Here is a 16,584-nt window from a genome sequence, read left to right as displayed (position 1 = left end):
TGTTCAAGCACCACACTGGTTATGATGTGCAGGTTCTAGATAAACACTTGTAGAGAGGCGAAGGGAACCCATTAGTCGGAGCAAGGAAGGGGTTACCAAAAGCTTTTGCAGACAATTTGCTGTCTTTTTAGTCTTTCCTTATTCATCCTTTCCTTTGTCACCTCTCTCCTTATTTGTACTTTTCTTTTCGTGCCACTCCCTTTCCTGCATCGATACACTTTGAAAACAGTGCTGCAATGCTCCCTAGTTCAAGATTACAGTGTACTTTACGAGGTATGATTTAATTAGGGGCCTTATTATGTTTTCAGCAGCTTAAGGTGGGCCTTTCAACTTATCTACCTAATTGGTTGCACAAGAAGTTTCACAGCCCATGACAAAACACTGTCAGTGATCAAAGTCTGAATTCTACATAAAGGAAAAATATTAATAATAAGATTATTCTTCAAGTGTGCACTGCTAATTATGTCCAGAATGTAACTGTAGAAACATTTTTGACTGATGTGAGCTTTGTCTAATAAACATGAGTCTTCAGTGAGCTATGAAATGTGACGCCTCTGACTTTACAATACTGATGTCTAATTTTGCCACCAAAGATGTTTAAAATATTTTCCTGTGTTTTTCTCCTCCCCACATCCTTCCCTCCCTGTCTCCAGGTGACAACACCTGAGGTGATGATGCCCAGCAGCATGTTCCTCCCAGCGGCTGCTCCAGAGAAGGACGGGAACTCAGCCGCAGAGGAGCTGGGGAAGCAGCCTGGTGAGTGGGGTCAGCAGGGTCCAGGGTCCCCCAGACCCCAGCTCCCAACCAGGGACTGTCTGGGGACATCACTGCCCAGGCCAGCTCCACGTGCCCACCTGTCCCCCAGGGCCGCAGTGGGTGGGTGGCCAGCAGGGGCTGTGCCTTGGGCTGCCGCAGGGCCGAGCAGGCAGCTCAGGCTGCGGAGCACAGCTCACCACCACGGTGATTCCCCTGCAAGTGCTGCTGAGTCGCTGCCAAGAGAAGAGCAGAGGTGGCCGAGGGCTGAGGGGCCTGGTGAACGCCGAGGCTGCCACCCACAGATGCTGCTGCCAGCTCTGCTGTGCTCGCTGGGCAGTCTGGGGAGCCTGGAGCTGCTGTCGTCCTTACCCAGCCCAAATCTCATCTGCCTTTTCACTGCTGTGCTGGGTTACAAAGGCATGGCTGTGAATCAATGGCTGTTTAGTCCTGGCTTTGTAGTGTGATGTGAAAGCATCCTGAGAACATCATTCTGTGTGGGCAGAAGTGTGTGATCTCAAGCCCAGCAGGGAAGCAATGCTGTTCTTCCTTCTTCGCCCCCTCGGGAGGTGTGTGGGGTCTGGGAGCGAAGGCAGCCATCGATCCTGCATTGCCAGGGTATCTGATGGGGATCCATTTTTCAGCCTCTACCCATACCATGCTGACTTCTGCATCAGGGCTGTGCTCTTGGACCCCAGAGAAGCAGCAGTGCACTGAGCACTTGGTCCTTCTCCTGTCCCCGCTCAAACCGCACCCTTTGAGCTGCTGCCCACAGGACATGAATTTCATGCCTGATGTTTCTCGCTTTGGTGGGACCAAGACTTAAATGATAGATTCAATTTGATGAACCTTCTTATTGAAAAATAGGCAGAACATCAGAGAAAAGCAGCACAGGCGGGCAGGTGGCTGAATGGCCTTCACTTAAAAGGAGGAATTAAAGGTCATAAATGCACTAAGGGAACGTGTGTCTGTGTGTGTCAATAATTTCCAGATATTCAAAGTGGGCAAGAAAGTAAATTGTGTAGGTTTATGCAGTGGGCCATGATGAGAGTAATGGGCTGGTATTCAAATAAATGAATGAAGATAGAGGAGAAACATTAGAAATACCTGTGCTCTCACAGAGAACAAAACATGGCTGTATTAGGGACAGAAAGAGGATGTTGATTAGCCCTCGTGTGCTGGTGTAATTTTCAGGTTTGCTCTGATTGTGTTTCCACAGAGATCTCTGAGGACTCGGGAAAGAGTCTCTTGCCGTCGGACAGCGCAGAGCACAGCGGGGACCCCAAGCCCGTCCCGGCCGACGCGGGCTGTGCCAGGGAGGACGCCGGCTTCCTCTGCTGGAAGAAGGGCTGCAGCCAGGCGTTCAAGAGCTCGGCAGCCCTGCAGACGCACTTCAACGAAGTTCACGCCAAGCGGCCTCAGCTACCAGTGTCCGATCGCCACGTCTACAAGTACCGCTGCAACCAGTGCAGCCTGGCCTTCAAAACCATCGAGAAGCTGCAGCTCCATTCCCAGTACCACGTCATCCGGGCAGCCACGATGTGCTGTCTCTGCCAACGCAGCTTCCGAACCTTCCAGGCCCTGAAGAAGCACCTGGAAACCAGCCACCTGGAGCTGAGTGAGGCCGACATTCAACAGCTGTACGGTGGCCTTTTGGTCAATGGGGACCTCCTCACTATGGGCGATCCTTCACTTGCAGAAGACCACACTATCATAGTCGAGGAAGATAAGGAGGAGGAGAGCGACTTAGAAGATAAGCAGAGCCCAACAGGTAGTGACTCGGGGTCGGTGCAAGAGGACTCTGGCTCAGAACCAAAAAGGGCCTTACCCTTCAGGAAGGGCCCTAACTTTACCATGGAGAAATTCCTTGATCCATCTCGCCCTTACAAGTGCACAGTCTGCAAGGAGTCTTTCACACAAAAGAACATTCTCCTGGTCCATTACAATTCCGTTTCTCATCTGCATAAACTGAAAAGAGCCCTCCAAGAGTCTGCTACAGGGCAGCCCGAACCCACCAGCAGCCCAGACAACAAACCTTTCAAGTGTAACACGTGCAACGTGGCCTACAGCCAGAGCTCCACACTGGAGATCCACATGAGGTCTGTCCTGCACCAGACCAAGGCTCGTGCTGCCAAGCTGGAGGCGGCGGGCGGCAGCAGCAACGGCGCTGGCAGCGGCAGCAGCAGCAGCGGGCTCGCTCTGGGTTCATCCACGCCAAGTCCAGTCAGTGCGAGCAACAGTAATACCTTCACAACCAGCAACACCAGTAATTCGGGCACAACCCCCATGCCCAGCCTGCTGAACCAGGTGTCCAGTGACACTGTGGGAATTCCTCCTCTAGGTAACCCCGTAAGCACTAACATCTCCTCCCCTTCGGAGCCCAAAGAGGCGAACCGCAAGAAGCTGGCAGACATGATTGCGTCCAGGCAGCAGCAGCAGCAGCAGCAGCAGCAACAGCAGCAGCAGCAGCAGCAGCAACAAGCTCAGACCTTGGCCCAGGCCCAGGCCCAAGTCCAGGCCCATCTGCAACAAGAGCTGCAGCAGCAGGCTGCTCTGCTGCAGTCCCAGCTGTTCAACCCAGCACTTCTGCCTCACTTTCCCATGACCACTGAGACCCTTCTGCAGCTTCAGCAGCAGCAGCATCTTTTGTTTCCTTTCTACATCCCCAGTGCCGAGTTCCAGCTCAACCCAGAAGTCAGTTTGCCTGTCACCAGCGGTGCGCTGACGTTGACTGGGACAGGTCCAAGTTTGCTGGAAGACCTGAAGGCTCAAGTTCAGCTCCCTCAGCAGAGCCATCCACAGCTCTTACAGCAGCAGCAGGGTCAGCTGTCCTTGTCACAACCTCACTCCGTCCTTATACAGCAGAGCCAGCACCCTGAGAAGAAGAATAAATCCATAGTGAAGGAGAAAGAAAAAGAAACGCCACGGGAAAGGGAAGGTGCAGAGAGGGGAGAAAATAATGTAGCATCTAAGGAGTCTCTGCCTGATAACTTAAAGCCCAAAGAGAAGAAGGACTTTGTAGCAGGCAATAGTTCGGAGCCCTCCTTACTGCCTCCACGTATTGCCTCTGATGCGAGAGGGAATGCCACAAAAGCCTTGCTGGAAAACTTTGGCTTTGAGCTTGTCATTCAGTATAACGAGAACAAGCAGAAGGTGCAGAAGAAAAACGGGAAGACAGAGCAAGGTGAGAACTTGGAAAAGCTGGAGTGTGATACATGCGGCAAGTTCTTTTCAAACATCCTCATCCTGAAGAGCCACCAAGAGCATGTTCACCAACATTACTTTCCCTTCAAGCAGTTAGAGAGATTTGCCAAACAATACAGAGAACACTATGACAAACTGTACCCGCTGCGGCCTCAGACCCCGGAGCCGCCCCCGCCACCCCCGCCACCCCCCCCCGCCGCTGCCCCCCGCCCCTCCGCAGCCGGCGTCCACTCCCACCATCCCCGCCTCCGCGCCCCCCATCACCTCTCCCACCATGGCGCCCGCCCAGCCGTCCGTGCCGCTCACCCAGCTCTCCATGCCCATGGAGCTGCCCATCTTCTCCCCGCTGATGATGCAAACCATGCCCCTGCAAACGTTACCTGCGCAGCTGCCGCCCCAGCTTGGGCCCGTGGACCCTCTGCCTGCCGACCTGGCCCAGCTGTACCAGCACCAGCTCAACCCCAGCCTTCTCCAGCAGCAGCAGAACAAGAGGCCACGGACGCGGATCACCGACGACCAGCTCAGAGTTCTTCGGCAGTATTTTGACATTAACAATTCCCCAAGTGAGGAACAGATCAAAGAGATGGCGGACAAATCCGGATTGCCCCAGAAAGTGATCAAGCACTGGTTCAGAAACACTCTTTTCAAGGAACGCCAGCGCAACAAAGATTCCCCGTACAACTTCAGTAATCCTCCCATTACTAGCCTGGAAGAACTGAAGATCGACTCACGGCCTCCTTCTCCAGAGCCCCAAAAGCAGGAGTACTGGGGAAGCAAGCGGTCCTCCCGCACACGCTTTACCGACTACCAGCTGAGAGTCCTGCAGGACTTCTTTGATGCCAACGCTTATCCAAAGGATGACGAATTTGAGCAGCTTTCTAACCTGCTGAACCTCCCAACACGTGTTATAGTGGTGTGGTTCCAGAATGCCCGTCAAAAAGCTAGGAAAAACTATGAGAACCAGGGAGAAGGCAAAGATGGGGAACGACGGGAGCTTACAAATGACAGGTACATTAGAACAAGCAACTTGAACTACCAGTGCAAAAAGTGCAGTCTAGTCTTTCAGCGCATTTTTGATCTCATTAAACACCAGAAAAAGCTTTGTTACAAAGATGAGGATGAGGATGGACAGGATGATAGCCAGAATGAAGACTCTATGGATGCAATGGAGCTCTTGACTCCAACCAGTTCCTCCTGCAGCACACCAATGCCCTCCCAAGCTTACAGCACACCTACGTCTTCAGCCAACGCAACCTCCTCAGCTTTTCTGCAGCTCACGGCAGAGGCAGACGATTCCTCCACCTATAGTTCTAAAGCAGAAGCTACAGATGAGAAACCAAAGCAGCCTGAACCTCCAAGTACACAGCAAAACCAAACTCAAGAGAAGCAAGTGCAACCAAAGCAAGAGTCTCAGCAGCAACAGGACCAAGGAGAACAAAAGACAAGTTCAGCACACCAAAAGATTTCACAGTTATCCTCCCCCTCTTCAATGCAGCAGCCGCCCCCTCCTCCCCAGCCCCCTCAGTGCTCCCTGTCACAGTCCAGCCCAAGTCCATCTCAGCTCTCCCATCTCTCCCTCAAACCCATTCACACGTCCACCCCTCAGCAGCTGGCAAACCTACCTCCTCAGCTAATCCCCTACCAGTGTGACCAGTGTAAGCTGGCATTTCCTTCCTTCGAGCATTGGCAGGAGCATCAGCAGCTTCATTTTCTGAGCGCACAGAACCAGTTTATCCACCCCCCATTCCTGGACAGAACGCTGGATATGCCGTTCATGCTTTTTGATCCCAGTAATCCACTGCTCACGAGCCAGCTGCTATCTGGAACGATACCGCAGATTCCAGCAAGTTCAGCCACTTCACCATCAACTCCAACGTCCACTATGAACACACTGAAGAGAAAGCTGGAGGAAAAGGCCAGTGCAAGCCCTGGAGAAAACGACAGTGGGACCGGAGGAGAAGAACCACAAAGGGATAAACGTCTAAGGACAACCATTACCCCAGAGCAGCTGGAAATTCTTTATCAGAAATACTTGCTTGACTCCAACCCAACGCGGAAAATGCTGGATCACATTGCACATGAAGTGGGCTTGAAGAAACGTGTGGTGCAAGTCTGGTTTCAGAACACGCGTGCACGGGAAAGGAAGGGGCAGTTCAGAGCTGTGGGGCCTGCCCAAGCCCACAGACGCTGCCCCTTCTGCCGAGCTCTCTTTAAAGCAAAGACCGCTCTCGAAGCTCACATCCGATCCCGGCACTGGCACGAGGCCAAGAGAGCTGGGTACAACCTGACGTTGTCTGCTATGCTCTTGGACTGTGATGGGGGACTCCAAATGAAGGGAGATATCTTTGATGGAGCCAGCTTTTCCCACATGCCACCAACTAGCAGTGATGGACAGAGCGTTCCTCTGTCCCCTGTGAACAAGAGCATGGAGCTGTCACCTCGAACTCTGCTGAGTCCCTCCTCCATTAAGGTGGAAGGGATAGAGGACTTTGAGAGTCCCTCCATGTCCTCGGTCAATCTGAGCTTTGACCAAACGAAGCTGGACAACGATGACTGCTCTTCTGTCAACACTGCAATCACAGACACTACAACAGGAGATGAAGGGAACGCAGACAACGATAGTGCAACAGGGATTGCAACCGAAACCAAATCCGCATCAGGACCCAGCGAAGGTCTGACAAAAGCTGCCATGATAGCGATGTCTGAATATGAAGATCGGCTGTCTTCTGGCCTGGTCAGCCCAGCTCCCAGCTTTTACAGCAAAGAGTACGATAATGAAGGTACTGTGGACTATAGTGAAACATCCAGCCTCGCAGACCCCTGCTCCCCCAGCCCTGGCGCAAGTGGTTCAGCCAGCAAGTCTGGAGAGAGCGGGGATCGGCCCGGACAGAAACGCTTTCGCACTCAGATGACTAATCTCCAGCTAAAAGTTCTTAAGTCATGCTTTAATGACTACAGGACACCTACCATGCTGGAGTGTGAGGTCCTGGGCAATGACATTGGACTGCCAAAGAGAGTTGTTCAGGTCTGGTTCCAGAATGCTAGGGCAAAGGAGAAGAAGTCCAAACTCAGCATGGCCAAGCATTTTGGTATAAACCAAACAAGTTACGAGGGACCCAAAACAGAGTGCACTTTGTGTGGCATCAAGTACAGCGCTCGACTGTCTGTACGTGACCATATCTTCTCTCAACAGCATATCTCCAAAGTTAAAGAAACCATTGGAAGCCAGTTGGATAAGGAAAAGGAGTATTTTGACCCAGCTACTGTACGTCAGTTGATGGCTCAGCAGGAGCTGGACCGGATCAAAAAAGCCAACGAGGTTCTTGGTCTGGCAGCTCAACAGCAGGGCATGTTTGACAACGCCCCTCTGCAAGCTCTTAACCTTCCTGCTGCATACCCAGCACTACAGGGCATCCCTCCAGTCTTGCTCCCCGGCCTCAACAGCCCGTCCTTACCAGGCTTCACTCCATCCAACACAGGTGGGTACAGGTGTCATCACACTGCTCAGAGATGCAGCTTAACTTGACACATCATCAGCACAAGCAGATGTTCCTTTGAGAATGACTGAAAATAGGATACCTGGCCCTTTAGTCAAGCATGTTTACTCGACAGCAAATAAGCAATAGGTATTTTATCTTTAATTCCTGAACTCAGGTTTTCTAGCTAAGTCAGAAATAGAGCAAGATCTAGACGCGGTGTGTATCTGTTTAGTTAGCACAGACTGAAAATCCTCAAGCACCTTCAATGGGAAATAGAGGATCTATCAAACAGAACATGAAAAGGACTGATGTGCTGTATGCGTTGTTCATTATACCTTTCCTTTTGTTATGTTTATGTAATGCCATCCCAAGTTTTCAATAATTCTGAACTGGTGACAGAAACCTGGAGCGTCTTTATGTAGCGTCCTTATAGTGACCTCCAGGACAAATCCTGATGCCGCTGTGGGTTTTGAGCGATGGCTGGGCACAACCTGAAAGTACCATCTCAACAAACAACCATGTAGTCATGGGACAGATCTCCTTTGTATTTTAATAAGATTTTCCTTAACAATACTATATAAAAATGAAGTTGGGCATACTCCTTTGTGTGACCTAATCCCAGACACTGGACTTTGGTTTTTGAGGATCTCCCTTTCCTTTGTACCTGGTGTATGGGTGGAAAGTATAATTTGTGCAGCAAAAACTGGCAGTGGAAGATACTGCTCAGCAGACTAGTGGTGACCTAGAAAGCTTGATCCAAGGGCCTCATTTCACCCTGGTACAGCCATGGTGTCCCAGAGCCATGCCCGTGTCTGCACTGCCGCTCACGACAGGGTAGCCGGTGTTCTCTGGGAGATTCATGTTCTCTCGGCCAACAGCTCTGTGTGCTTGGGTGGTCCCTGTGCCAGGCGAATTTCCCCGGGGCTGCTCTCTGTGTACAGAGACATCCCAAGACTCGATTCCAGTGTCTAGTCTCGGCAACAGGCTGAGTGCGTCTCAGGCTGGAACACCGGTGACACCATAACGCTGGTGTGGTTACTCCATGCGCCACTGCACACCTTCGCTGTCTGCACCGCAGCTACACAGGTCTCCTGCTGTGAGTGTCCAGAAACAGTGACTTTCTTGTATTGTACTGAACTAATTGGCTAATGATGAGTTATAATCCATGGTGTGGAGCCTAAATAGGATCTGAACATCATCCTGGCTTCTTAATCAGAAACCAGAGTGCTGCCAGTCTCCATAAAGACTTTCTGATGCTTCTAGTCAGCAGGCAGGCTCTGAAGATCCTTTCTCAACAGACTGAAAAACTCAGTGCAGATGCTGCCAGGCAACCTGGTTGTGTCATGTTAACCAAATTGCTGCCTGTAGTTGTCATCTGGGAAGTAAATCTTTGGATAAGCAAATCAAAGCCATAGACAAAAGGGTAGTAGCTGGTGTGAGCAGCTCCATGGAGCTTGCAAAGCTCACCTGATGCTGGCGGGCACTGGCAGCAGAGCCGCTCATGGGGGCTCACAGTGGCCGTCTGTCCCTCCCTTTGGAACTGGCTGTGTTCACCTTTTTCTCCATTACTGCTCGTCTCTGAAAACATCTTCTGTTGAGAGATGAAAGAGTTAAATCTCACTGTGTTTGCTGGGTTCTGGCCTTTGCAAAGATGATCCACTCTCTTGGACTTGAGATCCTTTTCTCCACAAGAGCAGCAGAGGGGATTACCTTGTAGTTGCTGATGTCCGTGTCAGAAGGTCCTATCAGAGAGCAAAAAAGACCAGAGTAAGTTTTTTTGGAATCTGGAAAACCTTTCTATTGGGAGTTAGACCCTCTGCAAGGCTTCTTTATGTGGTTACAGAACTCTTCCCACAACCCCCAAAGCAAAAGGAAAGTCATTCTTGACTGTAGCTATAGGATCGGTCATTGTAATTAAACCATTTTAAAAACACTTGCTGTTAGTGATTATTCTATCCAGGGCTGCTGCCCATTCCTGCTCCTTGACTGTAGACCCAGCTATGTGCCCAAAGGGCGTCTTTCCATGCCAGGGCTTTCTCATGCAATACTTGTGTTCTTACAGAAGATCTGGTCTCAGAGGCCGGAACTAGGCCAAGGGGATCTCTTTGGCAAATTATATTGCCAGCCTTGTCACAGATAGCTCTGTGCTCTTTACTTCCTACCCTAAATTTATAATGAGATCTAAAATCACTTTTTTGCACTTCAATCTATCTTGTTGTCTTTATTTTTCTCCAAAGACCATTGTGTGTCCTGGGGAGATGGGGCGACATCCTATGAATGTTAAAAGCAATCAGTGACTGCCTAGGCAGGGCTAAGCTATTTAGAAAGTCAAACAGACTATTTGTGGCCTTTAGATAAAGCTCCAAAGGTCAGGCCATCTCAGCTCCAAGCCTGTCGAAGCAGATAAGGCTGCCCATCCGGGAACATTATGAATTAGCCGCTGCTCCTGCACGTGAACCTCTCAGGGGCTGTTCACCCCGGGAGCAGAGTTTTATGGCATCTCTCTGGATGACGCCCTTATCTGCGATCTGTAGGGCTGCAGCGTGGGGGCTCACTCCACCCACTTTATACCTGCACAGATGGCTGTTGTCTCCCTATGGCACGGGGAGCAGAGGCAGGTTTCGGCAGGGCTTTTCCGCAGGCGTGAGTCCCTTCCCAAGGCAGAGGAGCCCTGTGCAGCTGCAGGTCCTGCCCGGGCACCGCGCTGGCCCTGCTGGATGTTCCCCGCGGACAAGGCCATGAGCTGCCACCCTGCCCCAGATCATCCGCAAAAGGGGCAGTTTCTCCTTTCCCACTGGGTGTATCTAGAAGAGGTACAACCTAAAGTAAAAGTTGCTGTGCCTCCATGGCTGTTCCCTAGTTCTGTGCCTGTTCATACTCAGGCTGCCTCGGCACGGCTCCTGTCGCAGCTGCAGGGACTCAGGTTTGTTAGTGGATGGTTAGATGTTGTTGAGCGGTTTTGTGGCAGAAGTGGATCCAGCAGCCAACTCCTGGCTCCAGAGCCGCAGAGCATACGAGACTGCGCCTGCAGAACATTAGAGCTTTGCTTCATTTTTTTTTTCCCCAAATGGCACCGACTTCCCAAGCAAAGTGTTCCTTTTTAGGAGCACATTCGCCAAGTGCAGTGGATCTGACTAATGGATGTGACTTGGGAAGCCACGCTCCTCTTGCCCCAGCTTCCACCAGCTGTGAAAGCAAAAATTGGTACTGGGGAGTGTGTTGTCACTGGCTATTCCTGCTGTTGGGACGGTGGGCAGACTTCACATTCCACCATTAATCCATCTCCTTTGTGAGGAAGCATCACCACGCTTTTAATTCCACCTAAAACATGATGTTTGTGCCTGGGGGAATGTCTGAATACTGCCTACGCTCTGAAATTACTCGAAAGCTGTGTACCCAAAGCCCCCAACATCAGAAGGAAGGGGTTGCATCAGAGGTCTGTGGGTTAGCGATCAGCCTAATAAGGACAAAGTAATTTAGATTCAGCCCGTTCAGTCCTCTTCAGTTGCCATGAACAGGGCTTTCTAAGCTCTGGAGATTTTAATGAGATGGCAGTATCTAGCGTTACAGCAATTTGGCGCAGCCCTTCCCTGCTGCTAGAGTTCTTTGGCCAAAGGACCAGCTTGTGCAGATGTAGAAGTGCATGTCCCTGACATCAGCTCTTTATCATTTGGGCATCTCAGAGAGGTCAGTGGAACAACAGTGGTGCTGAGCATCCCGGGCGGCTGGGACACCACGTGGGGTGTCACCAGGCAGCGTGGCCGAGCCAGCTGCGGGTGACAGGGCTGATGAGGCACATCCACAGGGCATGGGGCTGCGGGGAGCAGAGCGGTCACCCCCAGACACGGGGCTGTGGGGAGCGGAGCAGTGCCTGCCCAGTACCGAATGACTCCTCACCTCTCTTTCCTCCCTCTTGCAGCTTTAACTTCTCCCAAACCCAACCTGATGGGCCTGCCCAGCACAAGCGTCCCTTCACCCGGCCTCCCCACCTCTGGATTACCAAATAAGCAGCCCCCAGCCGCGCTGAGCTCACCCACCCCGGCACAAGCCACAGCGGCCGTGGCCCCGCAGCAGCCGCCTGCAACCACCCCGCAGCCACAGCAGCCGCCTCCGCCACCACGCAAGGAGAAGGAGAGCGAGAAGGCAAAAGAGAAGGAGAAGGCACCCAAGGGGAAGGGGGACCCCCTGCCAGGGCCCAAGAAGGAGAAGGGGGAGGCGCCGGCGGGCGCCCTCGCAGCCCCGCTGCCCGCCATGGAGTACGCGGTGGAGCCGGCCCAGCTCCAGGCGCTGCAGGCCGCCCTCAGTTCGGACCCCGCCACCCTGCTGACGAGCCAGTTCCTCCCCTACTTCGTCCCCGGCTTTTCCCCCTACTACGCCCCGCAGATCCCCGGCGCCCTGCAGAGCGGGTACCTGCAGCCCATGTACGGGATGGAGGGGCTCTTCCCCTACAGCCCTGCACTGTCGCAGGCGCTGCTGGGGCTGTCCCCCGGCTCCCTGCTGCAGCAGTACCAGCAATACCAGCAGAGTCTGCAGGAGGCATTGCAGCAGCAGCAGCGGCAGGCGCAGCAGCAGCAGCAGCAGCAGCAGCAGCAGAAAGCGCAGCAGCCCAAAGGAAGCCAAACCCCCGTCCCTGCGGGGGCTGCCACCCCGGACAAAGACCCTGCCAAAGAACCCCCCAAGCAAGAAGAGCAGAAGAATGCACCCCGCGAGGTGTCCCCCCTCCTGCCCAAACCCCAAGAAGAGCCCGAAGCAGAAGGCAAGGGCGCGGAATCCCTCTGCGACCCCTTCATCGTCCCCAAGGTGCAGTACAAGCTGGTCTGCCGCAAGTGCCAGGCGGGCTTCGGCGACCAGGAGGCGGCCAGCGACCACCTGAAGTCCCTCTGCTTCTTCGGCCAGTCCGTGGCGAACCTGCAAGAGATGGTGCTTCACGTGCCCACCGGCAGCGGCCAGGGCAGCGGCTCGTACCAGTGCGTGGCGTGCGAGAGCACGGTGTGTGGGGACGAAGCCCTCAGTCAGCATCTCGAGTCAGCCCCGCACAAACACCGAACAATCACAAGAGCAGCAAGAAACGCCAAAGAGCACCCCAGTCTATTACCTCACTCTGCCTGCCCCCCCGACCCCAGCACCGCATCTACCTCGCAGTCGGCCGCTCACTCAAACGACAGCCCCCCGCCCCCCCGGCCCCCCCCGGCTTCCCCCCACGCCGCCAGAAAGCCCTGGCCCCCGGCAGCCCCCCGCGCCCCACCGGGGAAGCCGCCGCCGCCGCCTTTCCCTCCTCTCTCCTCATCTTCAACGGTTACCTCAAGTTCATGCAGCACCTCAGGGGTTCAGCCCTCGATGCCAACAGACGACTATTCGGAGGAGTCTGACACGGATCTTAGCCAAAAGTCAGATGGACCGGCGAGCCCGGCGGAGGGGCCCCGGGACCCCGGCTGCCCTAAGGACAGTGGTCTAGCTAGCGTAGGAATGGACACCTTCAGATTGTAAGCTTTGAAGATGAACAATGAAAATGAATTTAAATAAAAAGTTAATAACAAACCAATTTCAAAAATAGACTAACTGCAATTCCAAAGCTTCTAACCAAAAAAAAGAAAAAAGAAAAAAGAAAAAGCGTGGGTTGTTTTCCCATATAACGTTGCCGGTGGGTTTTACATTTCTTTTTTCCTTTCCTTTTAATAAAATAAAACGTAAAAAAGAAAAAAAAAAAAAGAAATCTGTTACATTTGTCCTTTCGAAGGTACTGTTGGTCTGGGAGACGAAAGCCCCGTGCTGCCTCCTCACTGTCTTCGGAGCTCGAGCCCCTTGTACATCGCCCGTCTCAATCCCGCCACGTCGATAGCACAGCAGAGCCCGGCACGCACTGTATGGGAAAGCAGCCCACCTTGTTACAGTTTTAAATTTCTTGCTATCTTAGCATTCAGATACCAATGGCTTGCTAAAAGAAAAAGAAATGTAATGTCTTTTTATTCTCAGGTCAATCGCTCACACTTTGTTCTGTTTTCAGAATCATTGTTTTATATATATATATATATATATATATATAATTTCTTTCATTTGTTTTGGGGTTTTTGTTTTGTTTCATTTTCGTTCCAGAAAAGGATTTTTTTTTTTTTTCTTTTTTTTAATTTAAAATGGGCAGAAAGTATTCAAGAGAAAAACAATGTGAACTGCTTTAGCTTTTCGGGGATTTTAAGGGTAGCTTTTCTGCTGAAGCCAATTTCAAGGGGAAAAGTTAAGCACTCCCACTTTTCAGAAAAAAAAAAACCACACAAAGAGTGTTGAGGACTCGGAGCTTAAAAAATAAGTTTTAAAACAACTGACTTTCTGTATTTATGATAGATATGACCATTTTTGGTGTTGAGTAGATTGTTGCATTGGAAATGAACTGAAGCAGTATGGTAGATTTAAAAGAAAAAACCCTTTTGTGTACATTTAGCTTTTGTATGGTCCAGCTGACGGCTTCTCATTTGATGTTGTCTTGTTCATTCCTAGCCAGATAGATTGCAATCCATTGACTCGCCTGAGCTTTTCTCCCCTTTGTACCTTTACTCCCCATTCCCCCGTCCTGTAATCTTCCACTTATGGTCGCTACCTTCATTTCTTAGAGGGTGGTTGCATAATTATTTTATAAAAACTAAAGAAAGAAGTTCAAAGGGTTTTGGGGGGTCAGTAGGATCCCTTGCAGAATATTTTTTGTTGGGGGTTTGAAACTTTTTAAGGCGTATACATACGATTTACCTATGTCTGTTACCCTTGTGCACTTATCTCTTTCTTATTTTCCATTTTTCCTCTTTTTTTTTCTCTCCCTGCCCTCTTCTTTTCCTCATTTTGTAAATGCTTCAAAGACTCTGTTCCTGAACTATAAGCGTTTGTTTCTGTTTGTGTAATTAGGCTGCACTCTGTTCCTTCTTTTAAAAAAAAGGTTTTGTTACATTTTTTTTCTCTAAAGAAAATTCATGCTTTAAATAAAATCCAAAGACATACCCTTTCACCACTGGTGCAGAATGAGCAAAAAGGATTCTTTTTACTTGAGAATTTGTTTCTGATTTAAACAAACAAGTCTAAGTTTAAATAAAGAATAAAAAAAAGTACCCAGGTTGTTATCTGTGCTTCTTGTGCAAGCAGAGAGACAACTGTGAGCGGAACCAGCGCGGGCAGGCGGGTCCCGGCCCCGGCGGCGGCTCCGGCGGCGGCTCCGGCAGCGCGGGCGGCGCGAGCACCGGCGGCTGCTGCGTTCCCCACACAGAGGCTGCTCCACGTCCGCAGCCAAATGCCAACAGAAACAACCTCCCCCGGTTCCTCTGCCCGCCAGCGCCTTCTCCCAGCGCCCTCGTCCTGTGCCCGGAGCGCGGGGACCGCGGTTCCGCCGGCACCACCGCCGCGCCGGAGCGCTGGGACGAGCGCGGGCCGTGTCCGGCGGGACGCTGTCAGCGCCGTGGATTTTTGGTTTTAGTTCGCTGAAAGACTAGATCCTGAACTGTTGTACATATTTCTAACTAGGCTAATGCACAGTGCAAATCCCTTTTTTAATTGTTTTTTAAGTAGACGAAACTAAAGAGAGCACCGTCTGATATTCCTACCAGTACCCGTCGTAGCATAAGGTGTCAAAAACAGAAACAAATACACAAAAAGCATTTGCTGTTTTAACAAACTGCTTTCTTTTAACAAAAGTTCTTGTATTTCTCCCCGTGTTTGAGATGAACATTTTTTAAATTCTAAAGTTGTACAGGTTTTGTTTTCCATTATTTTATCTTGTTTGTAATTCTATGAAATATATATATATATATTTTTCGCCATTTAACTGTTGTATGTTACTCTGTCTGTATCATATAGAAATGTTTTTGTTTGTTTTGGTTTTGATTCTCTATGTGATACCAGTTAACAATTTAACACTAGCTTTATCTGTCGAATTCCACAAGGTCTCTTCTGGAAATCCTTTTGTTTTGTCTTGGTTTGTTTCAGTTTTTTAATTATATTGCTTGGTCATAGTGCAATTTCTCTCTCCTCCTTCCCCCTCCTCCTTCCCACCCACTAAAAGGTTTTATAAATTCCTTTCCTTGTATTTTTTCTAAGTGTTTCTAGAGACTTCCAGTGCGAGGTTGCTTCCTCCTCCTGCAGCCCGGCTGCCCCAGGCTGGTGCTGGGACCGGGACCCCGGCCCCCCGGGCCCCCGGAGCCGCCGCGACCCCCAGCCCACCCGTGGCCTTTGGGACGAGTGGGAGCGGGGCCGGGCCGGGCACGAGGAAAAGATTTCAAACTTGGCATTGCGCAGGTTTCTGTTTTATTTTTAATAAAAAGCTTTTTTTAAGTGGTGAAGATGGCCAAAGTTTCATACAATTGAGAATAGAGAGAGGTGTGGGGTGAGCGCGGGGCCCCCGCGCGGGGCAGGCGCTGGCACCCGCCGGCACGCTCGCTGTTCACGGGAATATATTTTGCTTTAAAGTAAAAAATTAAACTTTTAAATAGAAGCAGAAATTGGGTTGGTTGGTTGGCTGGTTGGTTGGTTTGTCGGCGCTGAGATACTGCCCACTGTGAAACACAAAGCTTTGACTATTTTTTTCGGTTTTATTTTTGGGGGGGTGAGTTTGGGTAGAACAGAAAGCATAACTGAGGTGAAGAGGGTTATGAACAGCCTTTGCAATGTACAAAAAATAGAGCAAGTGAAACCAAAAATGATGTTCTTGGTGTTTTTCTATAATGTAGTCTTGTTAGCTTTTTTTTTGTTACTGTAACAATGCTGATCTCGAACTGTACCAAAATACATGGAGACTAACAGAAACAGAAACCACATGGAACTTTCAAAACTTTAAAAAATTTGTCACAAAAGACTTTGTTGTCATAGTTGAGTTGACTGTAGATGGTAATTGAATATACTCCTTTGGAAATATTTCATCACGTATGTTTCCTGCTCATTGTGATACATTAAAAAAAAAATGAGCAAAAGCTCTCGTCTCGGCTGTCCCGCGCGGTGCCGGGTCGGTGGGGGGTACGCGGGGCCGCTGGCTCCTGCTCCGCACGCGTCACCGCGTCACCGTGTGACCGCGTCACCGTGTCGCCACGCCACCGTGTGACCGCGTCACCGTGTGACCGCGTCACCGTGTCGCCACGCCACCGTGTGACCGCGCCACCGTGTGACCGCGTCACCGTGT

The 16,584-nt window shown here is 50.9% G+C and overlaps 1 protein-coding gene across 1 annotated transcript in view; it reads left to right on the top strand.

The window, feature by feature from the left end:
• ZFHX3 (zinc finger homeobox 3) overlaps positions 1 to 16,378 on the top strand; it is a 143,324-nt gene extending 126,946 nt beyond the window's left edge. The window contains 4 exon segments of the mRNA XM_065028232.1: positions 654 to 756; positions 1,973 to 4,142; positions 4,144 to 7,436; positions 11,356 to 16,378. Of these exon segments, the coding sequence (XP_064884304.1) occupies positions 654 to 756; positions 1,973 to 4,142; positions 4,144 to 7,436; positions 11,356 to 12,923 (7,134 nt within the window). The 3' untranslated portion in view covers positions 12,924 to 16,378.
• The last annotated feature ends 206 nt before the right edge of the window (positions 16,379 to 16,584 follow it).

Source organism: Columba livia, chromosome 13, assembly GCF_036013475.1.
Source record: "Columba livia isolate bColLiv1 breed racing homer chromosome 13, bColLiv1.pat.W.v2, whole genome shotgun sequence".
NCBI classification, from domain to species: Eukaryota; Metazoa; Chordata; class Aves; order Columbiformes; family Columbidae; genus Columba; species Columba livia.
The sequence above is the reverse complement of the archived record's forward strand: the minus strand, read 5'-3'. Positions and strand labels throughout refer to the sequence as shown.